We start from the raw sequence: 26,251 nt of genomic DNA, 5'->3' as shown, positions 1-26,251 counted from the left end.
ATCAGATGTACAAGACACGATGACTGAACCAATGGCTGCTTTCATGCTTCTCAGTACACTGTGTGAGTACAGTTTTATCTGAAATTATGTAAAAACACGGCAAAATATTTAAGGCAAGACATTTTTTTTAAGGGCAATATTGTTGTAGTTTCTTGTTATGTGTTGAAGAGTCACAGTGAAATTGTTTGTGTGATATATTTTGGTTGATTTATTTCCATATATTGGAGTGTCCTTTTGGATCTGGAATTTCTTTTGCCTACTTATGCTTGGAGTCAAGCCTATCTATGTGTGTAATACGGTTATGGAATGGATGGAGTTTATTTGGATATGTCAAACACTGTTATGAAATGCAGTCATGAAATGACAGGACATGAAAGGACAGAGTTTATTTTTGATATTTGTAATATTTTTGTGTTTTGTGCAGGATTGGTTAGAATTTATTTTGCTGTGTAAGATTTGTTAAGTTACATTGAGGAGCTGACATGGGACTGTGTGATTAGTAGAAAAACATGGGGTAAGGGGGTGGGGGGAGTATATAAATTGTACTTTATCCCGCTCCTTTTCAAATGTTTTTTTTTAACCCCACCTCCCAAAGGGGAGGCAAGGGGTATTGTTTTTGGTTCGGTTTGTTAGTTTGTTTGTTTCTTAACACTCTAGCAGCAAAACTAGTGGTTGAATTCATACCAAATTGGGTTTATAGATTGGCAGTGACCCAGAATAGATGTGGTTACATTTTGGAAAAAGTAGGTCAAAGTTAAAATTTTTTATGAAGTTTTTTAAATTGTTTTTTTCCTCACATTTACTTATAATGGCTGAAATTTTAAATGTCTATAAAAACATCAATTTTGTCTCAATTTACTTCTGATTTGGCACATATATAGAGGCAATTGATACGCTGACATCAGCACATGCATAGACATGATGGCATCAGCTGGATCGATGACAAAATAAGCTACAATACATGTGAGGGGCGGGGTTTGTTGTGCCTGGCACCACTTGTTTACATTTTTTCCCTTGTTTTTGGTTTTTGATATTTGAAATAAAATAAAATAATAATAATAATAATAATAATAATAATATTATTATTATTATTATTATTATTATTATTATTATTATTATTATTATTATGGCAGTTTTGTAACTGTGATTTGATTTGTGTCTTTTTTTCAGCTGTGATTCAAGCTGCAGACGTTCCTCCTTCCATCTCTTCTACTGTGGTTAAATTCGGTGACAGCGCCAGTTTCTACTGTCAGGCTTCAGATAAAGACAGATTTATTTACTGGTATAAACAGCCTCTTGGACATATGATACGAACTGTCGCTGCAGGACTTTATGGCAAAATCACAGCCAGTGAAGATTTTAAAGACCCACGTTTCAGTGTCACAAAAAAGGACACACAGATTGTTTTCACCATCAGAAACATCAAGAAAGACGATGAAGCCATGTACTTCTGTCAGAATGGATCTTTAGTTGGACTGAGTTTCCTTAACGGAACATTCTTAGCAGTGAACGGTAAAACAAATGTCTTTTAGTGTTTACTCCAGTATCAGCTTAACGTCTTTTCAAATAATAACCTTGTTTCTGCTGACTCACACAGATTCGGAGGGGTCGATCCTTATCACACAACATCTGCAGACCAGCTCCATCAGGCCTGGAGGTTCAGGGAGTCTCCGATGTTTGATGCTGTCCCAGTCCAAAGAAAACACAGTCCAGTGTCCAGGTGAACACAATGTGCACTGGTTCAGAACCGAATCCCAGAAATTTCATCCAGGTGTCATTTGCACTCACAAAAACAAGAGCAAAGAACGAGAAAAGAGGAGCTGCATGTACCATCTGTCTAAAACCACACAGGACTCACCTGATTCTGACAGTTACTACTGCGCTGTGGCCAAATGTGGACAGATCCTGTTTGGTGGAGGAACTGAAGTGGAGACAGGTACGACTTCATATTTGTATTTAAATCAGAAATTCATCTTTATGAAGTTACACCCAGTTTAATGGTTGAAATACTTTCAAGGGGGTTTGGACTTTAACATCCACTATTTTCAAGAAACCCAGACATGAAGCTGAGTTTAGACTCAGCCTTATAATAGAACTGTGAAACCTAAACACATGTATTAGACTTGATTTGACATGATGCGTCTTCTAGTTCCTGTGTTAAACATGTGGCTGAAACACACTCCAAACCACATCAGTTTGTACAAACCAGCTCAAACCAGAAACAGGGTCACCAGAGCGCTGAACCAAATATATGACCATTGGGTTAAAATTGGTAAAAATCAGTTAAAACTGATTGTTCTTTTCAACACACTGCAGCAAAGGATTGGAATGAGCTTCAAAAATCACTGAAACTGGACAATTTTATTTGAATTTATGCTTTTAGGAAAATTATTACGGACATTTTTACAGACACATGCTCCTGCTTTCATGACTTTTCGCACTTTTTTTAACCACCTAGGACCTGATTTACTAAGATCACAAATAAGGAGCGCAAATTTGCTTGCTTGCACTAAAAAAATACAAGTGCTATTGATTGACGTGTCACAGATGATCAACTAAGGGCGTTTTCAGACTGGGTATCCAGATCTGTGCTGTACCTGGATACAATTACACCTTTCTCAGAGATGTTGCGTTCACAAACACGTATCGCGGCCCATGCCTGAGTACAAGTGGGTGTTACAGGGCTGAAACAGTAGGTGGAGGTGTGGAAGGAATTCTGTCGCTATCCAACAAACGCAGAAGTGACAAACCCTTTCGTCATCAATCAAGTGACTGTTCTGTTCACAGGCAGTACTTTTCTATCTGTTAGCCTGTTAGAGGCAAAGAGAAGAAGAGCAACCTTTGTTGTTCTTGAAATATCACAGAAGGGTTCGGTCTATAAGGCGAGCCCATGCCGTGCGGATCCAAGGCTTTTTCAGGTGACAACAGGAGTGCCGTTTGTGGTCTCGTGGTGATTAGGTCATTTCCGTTGTCGGAGTAGTGGTTAGCTCACTCCCGGTCTCAGATACAGTTCGCTTTCACACGGCAATATTCTATACAGGAATCTGTGCAGTCTGTACCCAGGACTACCTTCTCTGGAGTCGGGTACGGTACTCACTCATGGAACATTTGCATTCACATTGATAAAGTTAAGTAGACTTTGGGGTCCAATATACTCGGATACGGACATGGATACCTAATGTGAAAACGCCCTAAGATTTCCTCTGCAAATAACAACAGGTCAAAGTCTTGGAGACCATCCAAGATTTTGCGTGTGCTACTGATTGTCGTCAGGGAGACAGTACACTGGAAAAGCTGCTCTGGGATATGCCAGCACTAATGGCAACGGTGCGCGGGAATGATCCAGACGCAAGGAAATGTGACATTGGAGGAGTTTAATCATAGAACACAGGTGTCAAACATGCGGCCCGGGGGCCAAATCCGGCCCGCCAAAGGGTCCAGTCCGGCCCCTGGGAGGAATTTGTGAAATGCAAAAATTACACTAAGATATTAACAATCCTTTATTTCAGGTTCCACATTCAGACCAATTCAATCTCAAGTGGGCAGGATTCAGTAAAATGCTATCATAATAATATAGAAATAATGACAACGACAATTTTTTCTCTTTGTAAATGTAAATATTTTCATGTATTTACACTAGAACAAAACCTAACAAATATGAACAACTTGAAATATCTTAAGAGAAGTAAGTACAATTTTAACAATATTTCACCTGTTATTAAATGTTGTGTGTATTTGTAGATCCACTGTGATCTGTAAGTTATAATGTACATGTCTAAATGATAAACTGAAGTTTAATATTGTTAAAATTACACTTATTTTTTCAGTTTGTTCATGTTATTCACATCTTTTGAAAGAATAGTTTGTAGATGTAAACCTTTTCGGAATGTAAATTTACTTTTTCATTCTAAAACATAGAGAAAAGTTTGGAATTGACATTATTTATATATTATTATGTTATTATTTTACTGGTTCGGCCCACTTCAGATCAAATTTAGCTGAATGTGGAACTGAACTAAAATGAGTTTGACACCCCTGTCATAGAAAGTATTGCATGGCTCCTCCTTGTGACTGGCTCCAAATCATTCTCTAGTTCACAGGTTTCAAACTCCGGTCCTCAAGGGCCGGTATCCTGCATATTTTAGATATTTCGCTCTTCCAGCACACTTGGTTCAATTAATGATCAGCTCATAATCATGCTCTGCAGAAGCCTGATAATGATGTCATGGCTTTCAGGTGTGATGGAAGAGGGAAATATCTAAAACATGCAGGATAGCGGCCATCGAGCACCAGAATTTGACACACCTAATGCCATTTAGAAGTTCTAAATGACATTATGGGTAGGCGATATGTCTCAATTACTTTTTCTTCTGTCATTCTAAAAATGTTGACGCCAGCAAAAGAGATTGGTTTTCTGTGTTGCCTTTGGTTGCGCCCATGCCGCCTCCTCTCCACAACAACTGCAGCCATTTTTGCATGAAGCTTTGCCAGTTCAAACCTGCCTTTCAGATGTGCTAAATATAGGCTCAAAATCAGTCACCACAATCAGTTTCAGGTTTGGTAAATCACATTCCGCACACTACATAAATATTCGCATCTACTCCTCTCAATAATTTTACATGTTCTGGCAGAAACGCCCATATTGCATATTCATCAAGGCGAACATGCTAAATGGGTTGCGCTAACTATTTTGCCCATTTGAGAGACGCAACCCTTGGTACGTCCTGTTAGTAGCTAAGCTTCAACGTGTTTTTGCATGCGTTTTGGTGGCTATCATAAACAATCCATTTGTTTACATCACAAAACAAAACCTAAATGAAACCATCACTCTAGTTTTTTCGGGATTCCACGCAGCCGCAGTACGGCCATAGCGGCAACAAACACAGAAACAGCTTTGATTGAGTCTTGTTACTGCGGCTGCATGGAATCCTGAAAAAACCTGAGTGATGGTTTCGTTAAGGTGCGGTTTTGCTATGTAAACAAATGGACTGTTTGTAATGGAGTACACTTTGAAGTTGTTTATTGTGAGGGGACTGAATCAGGTGCATAATTACGGATTTGTGATACTTAGGCTATCACTTGGGTTTTACAGATTTGATAAAAAATTGGTGATGAACGTCATATGCAGCTGTAATGACTTGCCTGGTTAAATAAAGATTGAATAAAGAAATGAAAATTAGAGATATATAACTACTATTTACTTTCTTCATTATTGAACAATCATGTACAGAGTGTCAGACTAATATAACATTACATACACAATGGCATATGAACATTTTGTTTGTTCAGTAAGTGTTGTTTGTTTCCCTCCTCAGCCCTGGTTCAACCTACAGACCCACCTCTTCTGATCTCTTCTGCTGTGGTTAAACTTGGTGACACTGTGACTCTGTACTGTGCTGCTTCTGACACAGAGACGTATTTTTACTGGTATAAACAGACTCTTGGACGCATGATCCAAACGGTGGCTGAAGGATTTTATAGTCAAGTAAAACTTGGTGAGGAATTCAACAACTCACGTTTCAATGTCACTAAAAACAATGTTGAGTATGTTTTCACCATCAGAAGAATAAGCAGAGAGGATGAGGCACTGTATTTCTGTCAGAGTGGGTCTTCATTTGGACTGGGTTTCGTTAACAGTACATTTGTAACTGTTAAAGGTAAAAACATTTCTTTTCCTTCATGTTCAAGTACTAAGATATTCTTCTTAATAACTTTTATTTTATTGTTTTTTTTTTTTGGTATTGATTTAACGTTCTTATTGTTTGTTGTTTCTAACTGTACAGGTTTTTATGTGTTTTTATCTATTCTTGTATTTTTTTCTTTTATTTAGGTTTCTTTTTATTCTTCTGCACCTTTTTTTTGTACTCTTGTATTTTACTCTTATTTATTCTTCTGTACAGCACTGTTTTTTGTGGGGGGTTTTGTACAGTTCTATGTTTTTTAATCTATTCTTGTATTTTACTCTTTTATTTAGTTTTTATTTATTCTTCTGTACAGCACTGTTTTTTTTATACAGTTGTTCTATGTCTTTTAATCTATTCTGGTATTTTACTCTTTTATTTAGGTTTTATTTGTTCTTCTGTACAGCACTGTTTTTTGTTTTTTTGTACAATTCTATGTTTTTTAATCTATTCTTGTATTTTACTCTTTTATTTTGGTTTTTATTTCTTCTTCTGTACAGCACTTTGGTCCACTGTTGTTTTAAACTGTTTTACAAATAAAGTTGGATTCGATTAACAGTGGAAACACTAGATTAGCGTAAATGTATGTTCTTAAAGCTGATTAAACATTCCATTGCCTTTCAGATCAACAAAATCAGCACAAATCTGTCTACGTGGAACAAAACCTAAGAGAAGCTTCAGTGCAACTTGGAGATCCAGTCACACTCCAGTGTTCATTTCACTCTGAGGATGCAATCCAGTGTCCAGGCGAACACAATGTGCACTGGTTCAGAGCCGGATCAGGAGAATCAAACCCAGGAATCATTAACACTCACACCACCAGGACTGAAGAAAAAAACAAAAGAAAATGCATCTACGGTCTGTCTAAAACCGTACAGGACTCGTCTGATTCTGGGACTTACTACTGTGCTGTGGCCACAAATGGACAGATCCTGTTTGGTGAAGGAACTAAAGTGGAGATAAGTACATCTTTAGGTAATAAATCTATGGAGTTTAAGTTTATTTATGATATATTTTGAAAGGGCAAACACTGCTTTGTTTGTAACTGAAGAGGCAAATTGTCTGTTGAATAAAAAACATGACCATTTGTTCTACAAAGTCAAACATTTTCCATAAAGTGAATGGTTTTACACTGTGTACTTTTCTCTGTTTACACAATATTTCCGAAAAGTGCATCATCATTCTTCTGCTTGCTCCTACAGTTGAATTAAATGTATTTTTCTCCTGCAGTTAATCGAATGTCCTTACATTTTCCCAGAACTGAAAACAGGACTCGACATGGTTCCTGTACTGGGTGTGGTGTCAGCCTGCTGTGCGGTGATGGTCGCTGTCCTTATTTTATATCCAAGGAAAGGGTGTAAAGAAGCCAAAGGTAGGTTTAAAATATACACTGTATGAAAGTACAACTTATAACCCCAACATCACATTCTGAAAATATGGGTTTAAAATGGCAGGAGTGGAAATTAAGACAGAAAAAAACACAACCTTCCCTCTGCAGCTCTCTCGTCTTAGTCCAAAAAAGGAAGTCTAAAGTCATAATCTGTTCCTGTTTCATGTTGTTATGGGCAAGTGAAGATGCTTCAAGGAAAAAGTAGAGCAGTAGAGTCATGTTAAAGTGGGGGTTTGACTGAAAATTCATTCATCATTTGTCATTTATTTAACCCTCCTACTTGTTACTAGGCAAAGTCTGTATTCCTGGGTAGGTTTTTTACAAATCTAATCATCCACATGGAGACAAGTTTAGGAGTGTCTGCAAAATTGAAGGCCCTGGTGCTAAAAGTACTAAAGTCACCAAAAGAGTCTGTTAAAATATTTATAGGGTGGCCTTAGCTACACAAACACATTTATCTGCTCAACTTGAATTGTCCAAAAATGTGACTTCAGTACTGTTAGCACCAGGGTCGTCAATTTATTTATCATATGGGCATTTCATCCTCACAGAGGCAGTATATTAGGAGCCACCACCCTTGCATTTTCATGTTTACAACCCATACACTTGAACAACAACGCCATAGCTTCACGTCTCCCTTGTTTGATGCACATGCTCCGTGTCTTCTTGTGTATTTTTGTTGCAGCATTACAGTGCCACTTCCAGGCCTGGCATATATACTATAGCATCTACAATGGTTTTGTGTCCACATGCATATTTCTAGAGATAATGTTGTTTTAATGGAAATTTTTTTTTAAGAAAAAGGAAAGAGATTATTTTTGTCTCCGTGTGGACCAGGCCAAAAAAACTCTAAAAACTAGAAAGCACACCCCCCCCCCCGATCGCCACCCACATTTAATCAAACACTACAGCTTTAATGGTTAGAATATTTTGTGTGTGACTTGTCTTTGTGAAAATTTATTTGTCATCATTAGGGCAGGGTTAATAAACAATATAGGGTAACAATATAGGGTAAATAAATAAATAAAATTTACTTAATGTGATCAATTTAATTTCTAAAATTATCCATAAGTAGTGAACAGTGATAGAAATAGTGCCCCTTCTTCAAAGAAATGTATTATCATTGGTTTATTTTAAAAATGGGTTAAATTTATCATAATTGTTTGCCTGCTGGATATAAGATATGGTATTAACATCTCTAATGTGTTTCTGTTCTCTGTTGTTAACTAATATAGTCTCATGGTGATATGTGTAAATAAAATAATGTTGTGAAAACTGGTTCTTTTAATCCATGTTGTATGAAATGTCCTTTTACAGTCACTTTTTGAAGGTTTTATTTGATCCAAACAGGACAGACCAGTGCTGCTCATCATCATGGATGCAACCAGACAAAAAATTGGGTAAATATAAAACATTTCAGCACTTAGTATAATATTAAATTCACTACAGCATACTCTACTTTCACAACTCAGTGACTAGAGTGTTTTAGGACACTAAAACACTAGTTTAGGACACTTTACTGGATCTCATCCTTAGATGCTGTTGGTCTGAAATTTCTGTCTGAAACATAAACTTTCTCATTAAAATTAACACACAAATATTTCCATGTTTGCAGAATGGTGAACTTAGGGCCGCAAGCTACATGGCGTTGGAGCTTCTCACAACAACAGAAATATGGGATGTAAAGCAGAGAGAACATGCGTCTGTGTATTCAGTGGCTGTTTATTACACAGAGTGAACGACTTCAACATTAGCAGCAGATTTCAAATATAATTCTACAGGTCAAGACAGTAGTAGGTTTCCATAATGACGGTAAAGTAACAAAAAGTAAGTGTGGATTTGTGGACTGCATGTTTATCAGTAAAACCATAACAGTTATTACCTCAGTGTATTACACACACACACACACACACCTGAACACACACACACACACACACACAAAGTGAATAAATTACAACTGAGTGTGTCATATCTATAGATGTAGTGGACTTATATAATGTATTATCTGTATGTTAATGTATATATTGGATGTAGAGGTGTAGTTTTCACCACATACTTGTTAAATAAATAAAGGAACCTTGTGATCACTGTGTTTAATATTAAAAGATGTTTTTCTGAAATAATGCTTTACTTAAAGTCATAATTATGTCAGTGTATTTACATTTGTCTTTGTCATTATGTGTTTAATTTTCTATTCATGGTGTGTTTTAATAAGCAACAGCTACTCGTACATGAAGCTTGAGATCTTCACTATTTTATCTCTTTATGCAAAAAAAAAAAAAAAAAAAAAAAAATTGTAACATATCCGTGTAGATAATAAAGAGCAAAACATTGACATTGTGAAATTTTGGGGTTTTTTTTTCAGTATTGTAAGTGAACAAATACATGACAAAACATATGATTACACATATTTGATTTCAGTTGTATAATCCCTTGAAGCAAGTTACAATTAATGATAAATCAGATATGTTCTACCCCATAAAAATAAAGCTACATTAAGGTTTGATGGAAATTCACATGATTAAAATGCATCAAAAACAAAAAAGAGGTAAAATACATCAGTACAGACTTAGCAGTCAACTTTCCAAAGACACAACCTACGTAAGAATTAATGAATAAATTTGGAGGTCTGTTAATTCATTTCTACTGAAAAACATGATCTTTTCACTTAAGTAGGATTTTTACAGAAGAATACAGTGTTGAATAATGACCAGATTTTTTTTTTTTTTTTTAATTGAAATGTCAAAATACAGCTGACCTTTGACCTTTTGGAGATAAAGTCACTTCAGTCTTTTATCATGTTACACATTTGTCTGAAATGATCATTCTAATCAGTCAACGTGATAGTAGTGACAAATATATAATATGAAGTTTATTAGGCTATCCCTGAAATATAGCATGTGGTGATCCTCATGTTCTAATGCACAATAACATAACATTACACAATAACACATTACATTAGATTACATCTTTCACCTCATATGTATTACACCAGCCATGGACAGGTCAGAGTTACAGATTTTTTTTGCCTCATTAAAGTAGCCTGGCAATAATTTTTTTTCTGTTTTCTTGAAATATTTGGCTATTTCTTATGTTTATTGTTGTGCAAATTAATGTGGACTAGAAGACAGACACCCAAACTAAATAATTTTTTGTGAAACTTTTTTTTCCAATGAGAAAAAACCAGGAAGTGGAATTTTAAGTTGTGGACTCGGAGGATGCTGGGTAATGTGCTTTTTACTTGTGTATGAAAAATATACTTTAGTTTCCATTTTACTCTAATCTACAAATCTAGGAGCAAAAATACAATAATAATGATAATAATAATAAATGTCAAGGGAGAGGCCTGGGCTGTCAAAATTAAATGAGTAAAATAAAAATGTAAACTGAAGGACCTTGCTGATCTATCATAATCATCCCTAGGAATCAGACGTAAAGTGAAGACAACAAAAAAGTTGATATTTTAAAAAAGTTCCCATTGTGCGTCACACCAGGAAAAATAGTAGTACTCATGTTGTAATAAATAAATACATAAATAAATAAATAAAAATAAAAAGAAATAAAAAAAGAAAAAATAAATAAATAAATAAAAATAAATAAATATACAAAATAAATAAAAAAAGAAAAAAGAAAAAAAAAGTACTCATCTTGTAAAATTGAAGTTTTGATAGCCCCGACCTCAAATCTTTCTGCCATTAATACTCATGAATTTCTTGGGTTTGATGTGGATTATTTTGTTATTCCAGGCTGATGACAGATGAAATAAATCCTAGTTATTCTAATGTCCCAGCGATAGAAGTATGAAGACACATCTCACAGTTAAATGCGATGTCATACAGTATAAGAGCACTTCAAAGGGCATCAGTACAACGGAAGGACAAAGGACGGTATATTACGGGAAAAAAAGCTGTGACACCGATCTGTTATAACATTAAGTCCACTGAGGCCATCTGAGACTCTTCCCTCATTGCAGTTTTAACCACACTGTATCCTGTCGAAGTGTTTAACGGGTCATTTCTGAGTAAACAGCTTTGGTGTTAAGAGCAAAGAACATACCCACGTAGCTGTGTTCGAGCGAAGCTGTTGTTTGTGGTTTCGCTTGTGAGGCGCTGTGAGATCAAACAACCTGAGTGGTCTGTTTATTTCAGTATTTATCATCCTGCCCGTCCAATGGTAGAGAAATAAAAAGGCAGCAAAAAATTACTGTATATTTCACTGCAGTGTACTTTATGTTTGTCAGATAAAGTTCATTTCGATTGTACACACGACCCTTCGTTGTACATGTGTATAATGACAATAAAAGCATTCTATTCTGTTCTATTCTTCTTGACCTTTAGCCGGTGACACGTGTGAAACAGATGTCACAGCAAAGCATTTACCACTTAAAAGAAGCGCCACGTGATTAAGTGAAATTTTATCATTTACAATTCTTTCTGCAAAAGGTGTACAATATCACAGGGTCTTTATTATGTGATGTTGTGCTGCAGGATCTGCCGCACATTGTTTTCTAGAACGTGTGACTGCATCAGCCCAGTCCAGCGCCCACACAAGTGGTTTAGCATTTTTTTTGTTGTTGTTGAAATATACATAGGCATTACCGGAAAAGGAAGTGTATCTTGCGCTTAAATGTTAATGTACCTGGTAACACTTTATTTGAAGGTCTAGTTTATAATGCATTACGCACACATTCATAAGACATAATGCATTTATAATGCATTATAAAAGTCATTACAACAGTTTATGATCATGTACAACAACTTATACCAAGGCTAATAAAATGTTAAAGAACTCATAAGTGAAATGAAGGAGAATGGTACTTTACTGCCCATTTCACATTAAATGTAAATTAAGCTTATGGTTTGTTCTTGAAAGTGCATTGTTTAGTTCCTCAGATGCTTGGTTTTAAGTTAAAAGTTATTGGATAAACATTGGGTGATTTGGATTCTGGCACAGAACTGGTGTGAAGAAATTTAGTTTTTTAGGTGGGGAACTTTTAATAGGTTTTGTCACTGGTCCCCATACCTATCTATTTTAGGGATTTAATTTTATTTAAAAAAAATAAATTAAAAAAAAGCATGTGTTTGACTTAACAAAGATTTAGAGCTGCCACATTATTTTTTATTTATGTACAAAGCAACATGTAACACTTCTATTTACTGTCTCTGTTCTTTTAATGTTTTGTTTTTGCAAAATAAAGAGTTATTCAGAACACTTTGATGTATAATTTTTGACTTACACTTTACTTAGAGCCAGCAGATACTGCTCATACGTCATCATACTTTTGTTATAATATCATACAATTGCTAATAACCTTAGACAGTGTTGTCACTTTACTAAAAGCTCTTAAAGTCATCCTGTAACTTATTATTGATGTTTCTAAGGCATTATTCAGTTTCAGAAACTGCATGTCAGAACAGTTCTCTGTGTCTATACAAGTGGTGAGACTTATGATGGTTATAATGTGTATTGTAACCCAGGACTTGAGATTCTTCCTTCAGACACTGTTGTCACTTTGGTATGGATGTATAAAACATTATGGAAGCTGAATTCATAATGCATTATGCCTACACTTATAATACTTTATTAATCTTGGTATAAGTTGTTGTACATGATCATAAACTGTTGTAATGACTTTTATAATGCATTATAAATGCGTTATAATGTCTTATGAATGTGCACTTAATGCATTATAAACTAGACCTTCAAGTAAAGTGTTACCATGTACTTTTATACATTACCAGTGCACAACAGGACTGATCATTACAGACTTCCAGCTTCTGCCTTCTAGATGTTGGTAATGATCTGGGTTATTTACTCCATTTCTTTGATCTGTTCACAATCCACATTTCTTCTGAGTCCTCCAGGAGTGAGGGTCTGCTCCAGGTTTCTTCCCGTTAGAAGGATGTTTTTCCTTCCACTGTCACCAGGCTCCAGTGTTTGCTCCTGGAGGATTCTGTTGGGTTTCTGTAAATTGGCTTCAGAGTCTGGTTCCAACCGGCTCTATGAGTAAAGTGTCATGAGATAACTTTTGTTATGATTTGGTGCTATATAAATAAAATCTGATTTGATTTGATTTCAGATGCCTCCAAGACTTCAGAAACATCAACAGTGTTTGTGGATCGTATTAATAGTTACTGGAATTACTGGTGAATCTTGACTCTTTTAATTCTGTTCTCTTAATTTGCATTTTCTACACTTTTCTTTTTCTCATTTGGGGTTTTGATTTATAATAAGTAGATAAAATATGAAATGCTTCCTATGTGTTGATGCGTTGATGAATGTTCAGTAAACAAATGCAATATTTCAGCTGCACTTTCTTTTTCTCTGGAGACATGGGGTAAAATAAAGTTTATTGGACTTTTATCCCATCAACAACTGAATTCATTACAATATTTTTACAATAAGCCGAACCTTCCCATATATATTTTTTTTTATTTCAGTCCAGTTCTTACTTGTATGTCGGCCATCTTTATTCTGCTTTGAACACCAAAAATTACTGTCTTCTAAAATGGCTGAATTCACTGTTCCACACACATGCACCCTCAAGTTTGTTTGTTTTTTGTGTGGTTTTGGTTACATTTCCTCTCTCCTCTGTAGTGCAACTCTCCCTTCAATGCACAGGCTACTTCAAAACAATACTTCAAAAGTAAGGTTGAGTGCTGATGAGCATCTTAGTGTAAAAAAAAAATCCTAACCTCAAACCTTTCAGAGAGTTTTGTACTCATATTGGAAGAAAAGCAACTACGTCCACATAAAGAGGAACTACGGGCCTATTTAGGATCATTTAAATCCTTAATCACTTCTCATTTCACCTCCAGCTGCTCCTGTTTTTAAGTAGATGTCTTTGTTTTTAGTTCATCTTTGTCACTTTTACATTTGGTACTTCTGATTTGTGCATGGTTTCAAATATTTTGTGTTTCAAATCCATAATTCCATTTTATTTTACCTCCAGCTGCTCCTGTTTTTAAGCAGACTTCCCTGTTTTTAATCCGTCTTTGTCACTTTTACTTTATGGTATTTCTGATATGTCTATTGTATGTTTCAAATGTTTTTTTGTCTCGGTTATATTGTAAATGAGGTTGCTTCCTTAATATATCTCTGAGTTTAAATAAAGGTTATGAATGAATGAATGAATTCCAACAATATCAACAGTTTCATATGTGTATAGTAAGTTATTTATAAACGGTAGGATAAAAGTCATTGGAGTTTTTTGATGACTGGATTGCTTGGCTAATAAATATATTTCTAATGAATTCAAGGATTTTGCTTGTGGTGGCTTCCTTGTCTCAGATTTCCAGACTTATCTCCACAGTTTGAGACCACTGTAGCAGCTCTACAGATGTGGGTGGCACAGTGGTGGTGTGGTTAGCACTTCTACCTCATAGTAAGAAGAATCCAGGCTCCACTCTCAACCAGAGCCTTTCTATGTCGAGCTTATCCGTTTCCTCTGCCATAAACACCAGGTACATATAGGTTAATTCTCCTGTCTGTGCCGTTGATCACAGTTTGGATGACGATTTGGAATTGGTCTGAAAGCATCTTCTTCTCCCAGTAGCCCCTTGTCCACCAACATGTCCAGGAACTTTTATTTTAAAAGAGTTTAATTACCTGAGTAAAAGAAAAATTCCAGATAATCCATGTGGTTTGTTACAAATCAGGCTGCAAAACACCTCTAAGGTAAGGAGAAGTTTAAAGGAGTGATATTTAGCTTTTTTTAAATGGAATTATGCATTTTAAAACATTTCCCTGTGGTCTACATAAACTGTAAATGCTATGCTTGGGTCTGAATTCTTCATTAATTCAACTCCACAGGTCCATCTTCAACCCTATTTCTGAGTAATGACACCAGAAAGGTTGTTTATTTATTTATTTATTTATTTGTTTATTTAGAACATGCAAAAAAACCCAAAAAACATTCAAATGGACAGAATCTATCTCCAAGCACATACAAGTCTGAATTAGTTTTGAGTGCTGGCCCTTTAAATGTAAATGAGCCACTTCATTCCAGGTTGTTGGTTGTGCTGCTCTGTCCCGTTTAACCAACAACTGAACATTTTAGGTAATCGGCTCAGAGTTTGGACATATTTTCAGTTTTTACTTACTGCTACTGCTGACAAACAATTATGGCATACTCGGAGAAATGTTCGTCAGAAGTCTTGACCTTATATGTGCAAATGTGATGACGTAACTAGTAATTAAACCTAATAAATTAAGCAGGAATTGAAAGAAGTTGTAGAAATCCACTTGATTTTTGCCGTAATGAATATGAAGATAGCTTTGCAGCACCTGGGAAGTTCAAATTCCAACTTTTTGAACTATTAGAGGGTCCAAATACACAAATAAATGTACCAAATAAAAATAATAAAAGTGGGTTTAGCAAACTATGACCCCTTTAAGGCCAAATAAGCTCAATGAAGCCATAAATGGGGACCTACAGTCCACATCTGTCCCAGTTAGCTCCTCTGCTGTCTCCTCCCTGACCCCTCCCCCTCGTCAGTATCATCAGTTTCACCTGGTGCTCCTGCTGCTGTCCCCTCCCTCACCCTTCCACTCCTAATCAGCCTAACTCAGTCCACCTGTCTGTTCCAGCTGTGCCTAATCAGCAGACCAGTATTTATGCAGCACAGCTTCATCCACCCAGGCCCAGACTGTCCACCATTCATCCTGAACTTACATTCCTGTTTCCGACCCCGTCTGACTTTGACCACCTCTCTTCGCCTCTGCCCTGGTAACCTGACCTGTTTTCTGTCTGTGACCATGAGTTCAGTGATTGTGGATTTTTCTGGTTTTGACTCTTGTATTTTTGTGGACTCTTCCAGTTTGTATGAAATCTGGAGTTCGTAGATATTCATGGAGGGAGCGTGTCTATACTGTCAAGATTTCGTACAAACCCATCATTTGTAAGAATCTTTGTGACTGAGGCATTAGCACTCTCTCCTTGGATATTAATTACATCTGCTCTTGGAAAATGGAAAAAAAAAAAAAAAACAGGCAGTTTTGCTCTGTTTTTCTATTTTTGTCAAGTAGAAATTTTCTTTTTTGTCACTGGAAAGAGAAAATGAAAATCAGTTTTTAAAATTTGGTTTATCTGTTTATAATATCTGTTTATTAATAATAATAATAATAAGTATAAAGCACTTTTCATTCAGTATAATCTCAAAGTGCTACAGAGAGAAGACAGTCCAATAAAACATAAAAATACTGAATCAGGAATGAAAGACTAGGCCAATGTAACAGAGCATCATGGTGGCCCATACAAAGCCTGTCTAAACAGGAAAGTTTTTAGCCCCTTTTTGAAGGAGTCCAGTGACTGAGGAGCTCTGAGGTGGTCAGGGAGGGAGTTCCAGATACAGGGGGCGGCAGAGGAGAAAGCCCGGTCACCCATGGACCGAAGTTTAGTTCTGGGGGGGAGGAGGAGGTTGGTGTTGTGGGGTTGGAGACCATGGATGGAAATGTGAGGGGTGAGGAGGTCCTTGAGGTGGGGGGGGGGGTGTTATTATGGAGGCACTTGAAGGTGATGAGGATGGTCTTGTAAGTAATTCTGAAGGGGACTGGTAGCCAGTGGAGCTTATGGAGGGTAGGAGTGATGTGTTCTTGTTTGTTGGTCCGTTTCGACACTTAAAGAGAAACGTGTTGAAATACAATTGTAATTCTTCTAATTTTCAAAAGGAAAATCAATTACCACTAGTTTTTTTTTTTTTTGTTCTGAAAAGAAAATCCAATTACCAAAAGATACACTGACCCATGAGGGACTGTCTCACACTAAGAGTGTTGCTGTCAAAACACTGCAAAAATCTAAATCTGTATGTGTGTTTTTCACATTTCTAGTCAAAATACCTCACTTCGAATAAGACATACCGTAATCACCTGAAGAGTAACTTTTCAGTGAGATATAAGAAGTTATTTTTAGACAATAAATCTTGAAAATCTTATTTCAAGAAATCTTACCAAGATGGAAAATTTCACTGGTTCCATTGGCAGTTTTTTTTTTTGCTTAATTCAAGCAAAAAAAAAATCTGCCAGTGGAACAAGTGAAAATTATCTTGGTAATGTAACAAGTCTGGTACAAAGGCTGAACCCAAATGCAAGACCAGAAGACAGACTTAAAGTTGAGTGCGTTTATTGAACAGTCAAAGGTTAAAACACAACAGACTGATTAATAAATCTGTGAAGACGCTGAGTTTGGGGTTAGACATCTGGGCCGTGAGCGGGGGTCAGCGGGCGACTAGCGTGGCCAAGCTGGAAAAGTCCCAACAGCACCCCGACTAGGGAAAAGCAGAGGGATGTCAAAAAACAGACCAGGTCATACATGGGAAGGCAATTCAAAAGGCAACAGGACATGACGGACAGGCGAAACTCACGGTCAGTAATCCAGGCGATGGGTCGAACACACAGGTAAACGCTGGAGGCTGAGGTACACAGGGGTTAGGCAGAATCGTTAGTCGGATAACGAACCAGGTCACAAACAGACGAGCAGGCAGAATCGGTGGTCAGTAGACAAAACGGGTCACAACGACAGGATCCAAGAAACACTGGTAAGTAAGCACACGAGGGAGTAAAGAAACAGGGGAAGACACAGGGTTTAAATACACAAGAGGGCGGGAAGACAGTTACACAGGTGGAACACATCAGGGAGGAGTCAGGCAATCAGGAGCAGGTGAAACAATCAAGGAGGGGAAGTAAAAACACCAGACACGACACATGAGGGAAACTTAACAAAATAAAACAGGAAATGACAGACAACAGAGAAGACAGACTAAAATTCAGACACTGTCTGGGAGCCGACATGACAGGTAAGGTTTCTTGAAATAAGATTTTCAAGATCTATTGACTAAAAACAAATTCTTTATAAGTGAGATATTTTGACTACAAATGAGAAATGCACTTGGTTAGATTCTGATTTTTTTTTTTTTTTTCTCCAGTGTGTACAAATGATGTACCAGTATCTGGAGATTAAATGATGGGCAGACAGAGGTAAGGACCGACCCTGGATGCATGAGGCATAATAAAATGTTGAATTCTAAAGTACATGGAAGGTAAAAGCCATAACACACAGCTTGATAAAAGACATTCTTAACGAAACTCATTCGCCAAAAACTTGCCATGTGTCACCAGTCATCCGCTGCACATTTGCACATCACTGATCATTCAGTCATAGGTTGGCACTGTTTAGGGGGAGGTTTATCATCTGCTTCTCAGCCACTTCCACTTCCTAAAGCTCCCATTTAGGTGAGAAGACATCAGATGTAGAAGACACGATGACTGAACCAATGGTTGCTTTCATGCTTCTCAGTACACTGTGTGAGTACAGTTTTTATTTAATAATACAGTAAACAGCAGTTTTTACTACATTTTGTAACACCATGGCAATATATTTCCATTTTCAGTGGCTCATATTTGGTCTATTTTGTTGTTGGTCTTTCTGTCTTGTAATTGTTATGTTTTTTTCTTCAGCCCTCATTGAAGCTGCAGATGTTCCTCAGTCAGTCTCTTCTATCGTGGTTAAACTCGGTGACAATGTCAGTCTTTACTGTCCAGCCTCTGATGAAGAACGAGTAATTTACTTGTATAAACAGCCTCTTGGACGCCTGATGCAAACTGTCGCTGTAGGAGTTTATGGTAAACTCACGGCCAATGAACTATTCAATGATCCACGTTTTAGTGTCACCAAAAAAGATGCTCTGGTCGTTTTCACCATCAGAAACATCAACAAAGATGATGAAGCAACATATTTTTGTAAGGTTGGATCTTTTTTTCATGCAATGAGTTTCATCAACGGCACATTCTTGGCTGTAGAAGGTAAATACATTTTTCTTTTTTTTCCTGTTCATCAATTTCATCTTCAGCATTGTGTAAAGTATTTAGATGGTTAATCACTTGTAAACTTGTAAAAGAACTGACAGTGAGTTAGTCTGTAGAGCAGGGGTCTCAAACTCAGATCCTCGAGGGCCAGTATCCTGCATGTTTTAGTTGTTTCCCTCCTCCAGCACACCTGACGGTCGTTATCAGGCTTCTGCAGAGCTTGATAATAGGCTTATCATTTGAATCAGGTGTGTTGGAAGAGGGATACATCCAAAACATGCAGGATACCAGCCCTTGAGGATCTGAGTTTGAGACCCCTGCTGTAGAGTGTATTTTTGTCTCAAATCAAAGAAAGCTGAAATAAATAATGACACAAGTGGATTTTTTTTTTTTGCTTAAATGTGTTATTTGTTGTATATTCTTTGAAACCAATATAATGCTTGTAATTGTTCTTCAGTGTACCTCACAAACACATGAAAATGAAGATTAAAAAAAGGTTCATTAGCACATTTATCAAAAACAATACTATAGATAGATTTAAGTAACCACTCTGTAACTTTGTCATGAATCATCTAGATCAGGGGTGTCAAACTCAGATCCTCAAGGGCCAGTATCCTGCATGTTTTAGATGTTTCCCTCTTCCAACACACCTGATTCAAATGATGAGCCTATCATCCAACTCTGCAGAGGCCTGATAACGACCGTCAGGTGTGCTGGAAGAGGGAAACATCTAAAACATGCAGGATACTGGCCTTCGAGGACCGGAGTTTGACACCTGTGATCTAGATGAAAGAAATCAGCATAAATTGATCATCATGCAACAAACCCCACCAGCAGCATCAGTGCAGCCTGGAGATCCAGTGACTGTCCAGTGTTCACTTCCATCTGAAGACAAAGAAAACACAATCCAAGATCCAGGTGAACACAGTGAGCACTGGTTCAGATCAGGAGAATATCAACCAGGAATCATTTACACTCACAGGACCAGAACTGAAGAACCAGACAAAAGGAAATGCATCTACAGTCTGTCTAAAACAGCACAGGACTCGTCTAATTCTGGGACTTACTACTGTGCTGTGGCTGCATGTGGACAGATCCTGTTTGGTGGAGGAACTAAAGTGGAGACAGGTACGACTTCAGATTTGTATTTAAGATATAAATTAATCTTGTCGGAGTTGGTGTTTCACGTTTAACATCTATTTGTTACACTTGGCCTGTGTTTTGTTTCAAATTAAAGGGGAAATTGTGTCTTGAACAAAAGGACTTTTTTTTATATTATTGTTACCTGGATTTAACTAAGCAAATATGTAAGAGCTTTGGGTAATTAGTGCAGTTATTAATTTGTTACACTGGAAAAAAAACATTTAATCCTGACTGATACAGGGAAGAGCCTCTCATTTCTTAAACAACCATGTCAGAACATATATCCTCTGGTTGTCAACAAAGGAAATTGATGAAAGTGCTCCAAGTGGGTTAAAAACTGTTCAACGCATTATTATTTTTTTTATGACTTGAGCTTTAACTCTTTTTTTAAAGGAAAGAAAGATGCCATACAAAATATACATGTCCACACCTTAATCCAGTTATCAATGCAAGTACACTGAAGACATGTGGACAATCTCGAACAAGACAAAATCTAAAATAATAAAGATGATGACAACAATACACATATTCATGGTTATAGCAGTCATTACCTGTCACTAAGTCCAGTTCAAATTCTTGAGCTGGATACGTTCAACGCATTATTAAAACCTGGAAAAAAGGTGATAAACCATCATTTAAGGACGAAATGTGGGTGGAATTATGTTTTAAATGGTTGTGATGAAAGCTCTCTTAAAAGTTTGACATCCCATTGTTTAAAAAAAAAAAAAAAAAAAAGCATAACCTTAAAAACAAAACGAACACCTCCCAGTGATGCTAAGGGGGAGGGAGGGGGCTTTGATTTGCATTACAGCTTAAAGACTAGACTGTGGACTGGTAACCAGAGTCCAGACCTGAGCCACTATGAGAATCACAGGGTCATGCTAAAGAAGATTTTATGCAGAGGTCTGACTGTCATCTAAACAAGACTGTGGTGAAAAACTAATGCAACTATGACTTGACATAAATGTGACACTGCAGAAGCCTCTCAAAATAATGTCATAATGATTCCATATACTCAGAGTTAAAGATGGGCCAACAATTAGTGAGGTATTTAAAAAAAAAAAAAAAATTCTTGTTAACTAACTCTGTTCTGTGTGTCTTTTGCTCAGATACGATCCAACGTACAGATGTTTCTCACCCCATTTCTCCAGCTGTGGTGGAACTTGGTGACACTGTTACCTTTTCCTGTCCAGTTCCTGCTACAGAGACATATTTTTATTGGCATAAACAGCCTCTTGGATGCATGATACAAACAGTGGCTGAAGGATTTTATGGTCAGTCAGTCAATGATATGTTTAACAACTCACGTTTCCTTTTCACCCAAAACAATTCTGAGCGTGTTTTCACCATCATAAATGTGACCAAAGAGGATGAAGCGCTGTATTTCTGCCAAAGTGGATCTTCATATGGACAGAATTTCATTAACAGTACATTTCTAACTGTGACAGGTAAACGCAGTTATTTTTTTTACTCTATATTTACACTTCTTGACAGGTTGGAAACAATAAGAGTGAGTCTGGCTACAATTTATAGAATAGATGTTTATTGTCACTGTTACAGGAACAATGAAAATCCATTCAGCTGCTCTGTTTCTGTTTTAGCAACAAACACTAAAAGTGCAAAAAGACTATAAAAATATCACAAAATATTGAAAAATATTGGCAATATACAGAAACTACAAAGATAAAATGTTAAATATACAAATACTACTACATATGAATAAAATATACATAAAGCAGAAAGAAATATGTACAATATATAAGATACAGGTAATAAAGGATATACACAAGGTAAAATTAAAGACAAGTAATCAATATCTTTGTGTTTTTCTGATGAAATATTACAATAGAGAAAAAAAGTCTTGAATTGTGCCTTTGCTGTGAATCACACAGATCAAAGAAATCGGCAAGAAATTATGTACGTGAAACAGTACCCACCAGCAGTGTCAGTGCAGTCTGGATATCCAGTGAGTCTCCAGTGTTCGCTTCTGTCTGAGGACAAAAAAAACCCAGTCCAGTGTCCAGGTGAACACAATGTGTACTGGTTCAGAGCCGGATCAGGAGGATACAGACCAGGAATCATTTACACTCACAAGAAAAACACTGAAGAACCAGACAAAAGGAAATGTGTCTACCGTCTGTCTAAAACCATACAGGACTCATCTGATTCTGGGACTTACTACTGTGCTGTGGCCACAAATGGACAGATCCTGTTCGGTGGAGGAACTAAAGTGGAGATAAGTACGTCTAGATCAGAAATGTGTCATGGTCAAGCTAGGCTGAGTTATATTTTGAAAGGTGAAAGACTGCTTTGTAATTTAAGAGTGAAATTATCTGTTGAATAAAACACACGACTATTATATTAACCCATAAAGACCCAGTGTTACTTTGGTGGCATTTCCAAAATACGTTTTCCTTTATATTTAACTTTTCTTAAGTGATTTATTACAATTTATCATGATAACTCTCTGTATTTTTTTTTTTTTTTTTAGTGAACATCCGGTATTTTCTTACATTTAATTTACAGGTCATGTAAATGTTCATAGAAGCTCGGACTAAAGTTGAGGGTTTTTATATCAAAAACAGAAAAAAACTGAAGAAAACGTGACTTTCAGCAAAATCTATCATTAACTGGACATAAAAGAAGTGTCTCCATCCACCGTCTTTGATCCAACTCCATGGGTTTTACTGGTGAGTCAATGTTGTAGAAGATGACGGTGTTTCCATGGTAACTACGGAGCCTCTGAATTTCCAAATGGGTCATGTGATGACCGTGAAAAGATGACAAACTGTATTTTACACCAATTATTTACATGTATTAATAGGATTAATGGATAAACAGGGATTAAAAATTTGACAGGTCTTTATGGGTTAATATATTAACATGATTTTGCACCATGTACATTTCTCCATTTTATATGAACATGTGAACCTGTCAGTGTTCTTTATTATCTGTCTTCAAAGTTCAAAGTAAATAAAACCAAACAAGTGTGCTTGACTCTTTTTCTCCTGCAGTTAACCGAATGCATATTTTCCCAAATCTCACAGGACTCGATATGGTTCCTGTACTGGGTGTGGTGTCGGCTTGCTGTGCAGTAATGATCGCTGTCCTTATTTTATATCCAAGGAAAGGGTGTAAACAAGCCGAAGGTGGGTTTATATTATACACTGTACATCTGTCTGTATTCTGAATGTATCACTTATTACCCTAACATCACATCCTGAAACTATGGGGTTGTGTTTAAATGGTTATAATATTTTTGGGGACTATTCATTTATTAGTTCTTTGTAAAGTTAAATTTTCAACATTGTTGCAAGAAAACAATGATAAAAATGAACATAGATAGATAGATAGATAGATAGATAGATAGATAGATAGATAGATAGATATAGACAAGTGGTTCTGCAGGTGATGTGAATGTTGACCTATTTGAAGAGTCATTTACTAGCATTCCCTATTGCATTAAAAAAAAAAAAAGTAATAATAGTATGGTCAGACAAGAGAAAATCTGCACAGAATTGTCTGTAAAAAGTGTTTATGACTGAAAGCTTGGATAAGATAAGTGTACTTGGGTTGTTTCTAGTATCTAGCCAGGGATAATCTGTGATATAAATTATCCCTGTTGGCTGACTCATGCAGTTTCTTATGTTTCTGTTGTTTAATGAGCACTGCCCCTGTTAAATAAACTAAAACATGGAAACACGTGTAGATCTCCACACTTGGAATACAAGTTCCATCTGTAAATGAATCACATTCACTTTGGATGATATTGACTGGAAGAGACAAAACTGGCCTTTGGGAAATAGTTTCAGAAAACAAGAAACAGAAAGTCATTGTATTAAAAGTAGTTATTCTGTTACATAGTGACGGAAGCTGAGTGACAATCTGTGGCTTATACAGGGTGTATCAAAAAAACACTACACATTTTGAAAAATTACCCCCAGTTCTGCATTTGATAATTTTTTTGAATTTTCTTTTATGGACGTTGGTAGGTAGGGGATTGGTGGATATTTGTCCAGATTTACAGACCCAGGTTTTCATGCATGAGTGAGCAGGGACAAATTGTGCAATCCAAGTTAAAACTGGTTTGCGCGAAGTAACGCATGTGTAAAGAAATGAAACTGACATGGTGACCAAAATGTTTATGCTGTAACCTGGCAATTTTGTGGAAAACAAGTTGGATGCTCATTGTCCCCTCCCATGACCTTTGATTGGATTTAAATCCCACCACTACTTCATGCAAGCCAGTTTTAATTTTAATTTTTCAAAATGTATAGTTTTTTTTTTTTTAATACACCCTGTATAAGTACATCCAACAAACCAGATTACATATACAGAAACGTTTTACAATTAAAACCTTGCTTCTCATAGTGATACAGTGTTATAGGCCTTTTTCATTTATTAATTTTCTGAACCACTTGTTGGTCCTTAAGACCATGGACTGTGACTGTTGGATCTGGGTTCTATCCTGGCTACCAACAGACAATGGTGGGGTACACCCTGGATCTGTTGACAATTAATTTTAAGGCTGACCTGTACAGATGAACAACCATTCACTCACATTTACACAGACAGGACATTTAGACCGACCAGTGAACCTGGAGTTAAGTACCTGGAGAGAACCTGCACAGACTGGGAGAACATGCAAACACCAAACAGAGAGTTAATAGAATCAAAACCAGGAAGTGGTAGTGCTAACCACTGCACCACCGAGTCAGATATTATAAGCCTGTTTGAAGAAACTGATTTATTTCCTTATGTCACTCTACTGGATGTGATGTGATGCCACCTTGAATTAAAACTAGTTTGCATTGTACTTCAGGTGAAACTGCACAGGCTAACAGAGCAGGGGGACACAGTACAAATGACAATATGTGTAAATAAAAGCCCGTAAATTTGGTGAAAACAGATACATGGTCGGGGCAGCCATTGCTCAGGTGGTAGAGCGAGTCATCCACTAATCAAAGAGTTGGCAGTTCGAATCCCACACCTCACTCACCTTGCCTCCAGTGCCACTCACACTGGTGTATGAATGCATGTGAATGTTTGGTGGCGGTCGGAGGGGCCGTAGGTGCGAACTGGCAGCCATGCCTCTGTCAGCCTGCCCCAGGTAAGCGGTGGCTACAGGTGTAGTTTACCACCACCAGAGGGGGACTGAGAGAGCGAAAGAATAATGGGCAGCGCTTTGAGTGGCCAAAAAAGCGCTATAGAAATCTAATCCATTATTATTATTATTGTTATTATTATTATTAATAATAATAATAATAATAATAATAATAATAATAATAATAATAATAAATCCATGTTGTATGAAGTGTCCCAGTGAAAACACTGTTTGAAGATTTTGTTTTATCCAAACAGGGGAGATTAGTGCAGTTCGTTATGATGGACAGTGCCAGTCAAAAAATCAGGTAAATATTAATCATTTTGACACTCACTATAATATTAAATTCACTACAACATACTCTGCTTTGACAACTCAGTGAAAACAGAGGCCGGAGTATTTAAAGACATCTACTGGTTCTAAATCGTAGATACTGTTGGTCTTAAATTTGCCTCTGAAACATTTTTCATTGATATTCATTAACACACAAATACTTCCATGTTTGCAGGATGGTGAATTTCAGGCTGCAAGCTACGCAGCTCTGCAGCTTCTCACAATGACAGAAACATGGGATGAAAAGCAGAGAGAACAGGCGAGTGTGTATTCAGTGGCAGTTTATGACACACAGTGACAGACTTCCTCATCAGCAGGGCCTGTGTCCAACACACAGGTCTGGGCACTGATCATCAGTAGCTCATATTCCAGTGTGTTCATTCATAAATGTTTATCTCTCCAAAAGCTGCACAGTGTTTTGTACAGACAGGAAGTGGCTGTGCATAGAGAGGTGAAGCCCCGCCCCTTCCACTGTTCCCCAATGGGAGAAAAATGTGAATGGGAGCTAATGGTGAGAAATACATACATTGCCACCATTTACACATAAGAGTCTGTTTTTATAGCTACAGTAAAGTAAAAAGTAGTAGTTTTGTGTGAAGTGACTCAGTGGACTGTGTCTCGTCACACATCACCAACACCAAAATGATCATTACCTTGGTATATTTCACCTCATTCTTTATGAGAGGTGAAAATGAACTAAACAAGTGGTGCCAGACACAACAAACCCTGCCTCCTGCGCATATTTCACCCTTTATAAGTAAAACGGAAGATTTTTAAAAATCATAAAAAAAATTTGAA

General features: G+C 36.8%; 1 protein-coding gene across 4 annotated transcripts; it reads left to right on the top strand.

Moving 5' to 3' along the window:
* On the top strand, positions 1 to 26,251 carry LOC115427377 (uncharacterized). 4 transcript variants are annotated; one of them, XM_030145909.1, is made up of 8 exons: positions 1 to 62; positions 1,171 to 1,512; positions 1,598 to 1,936; positions 5,316 to 5,657; positions 6,306 to 6,656; positions 6,940 to 7,053; positions 8,422 to 8,471; positions 8,687 to 9,359. In XM_030145909.1, the coding sequence occupies exons 1-8, from the start codon at positions 20 to 22 to the stop codon at positions 8,807 to 8,809; spliced, it is 1,704 nt and encodes a 567-aa protein (XP_030001769.1). In that variant the 5' UTR covers positions 1 to 19; the 3' UTR covers positions 8,810 to 9,359. The 4 variants fall into 4 exon arrangements, with proteins under 4 accessions (XP_030001769.1, XP_030001770.1, XP_030001773.1 ...); XM_030145910.1 differs by lacking the exons at positions 1,171 to 1,512; positions 1,598 to 1,936; positions 5,316 to 5,657; ... (2 more) ...; positions 8,422 to 8,471; positions 8,687 to 9,359 and adding exons at positions 18,526 to 18,870; positions 19,660 to 20,001; positions 21,126 to 21,464; ... (2 more) ...; positions 25,378 to 25,427; positions 25,629 to 26,251 and having other exon boundaries at positions 7 to 62; XM_030145913.1 differs by lacking the exons at positions 1 to 62; positions 1,171 to 1,512; positions 1,598 to 1,936; ... (3 more) ...; positions 8,422 to 8,471; positions 8,687 to 9,359 and adding exons at positions 18,311 to 18,372; positions 18,526 to 18,870; positions 19,711 to 20,001; ... (3 more) ...; positions 25,378 to 25,427; positions 25,629 to 26,251.

This window comes from Sphaeramia orbicularis, chromosome 10 (assembly GCF_902148855.1).
Source record: "Sphaeramia orbicularis chromosome 10, fSphaOr1.1, whole genome shotgun sequence".
NCBI classification, from domain to species: Eukaryota; Metazoa; Chordata; class Actinopteri; order Kurtiformes; family Apogonidae; genus Sphaeramia; species Sphaeramia orbicularis.
This window is presented reverse-complemented; position numbering and strand designations above follow the sequence as displayed.

Coding starts and splice junctions, on each gene's coding strand:
- LOC115427377 (XM_030145909.1), top strand. CDS start 20: ATGACTGAACCAATGGCTGCTTTCATGCTTCTCAGTACACTGT. Junction 6,657..6,939: donor GGAGATAAGTACATCTTTAG/GTAATAAATCTA, acceptor ACATTTTCCCAG/AACTGAAAACAGGACTCGAC. Junction 8,472..8,686: donor GCAACCAGACAAAAAATTGG/GTAAATATAAAA, acceptor CCATGTTTGCAG/AATGGTGAACTTAGGGCCGC.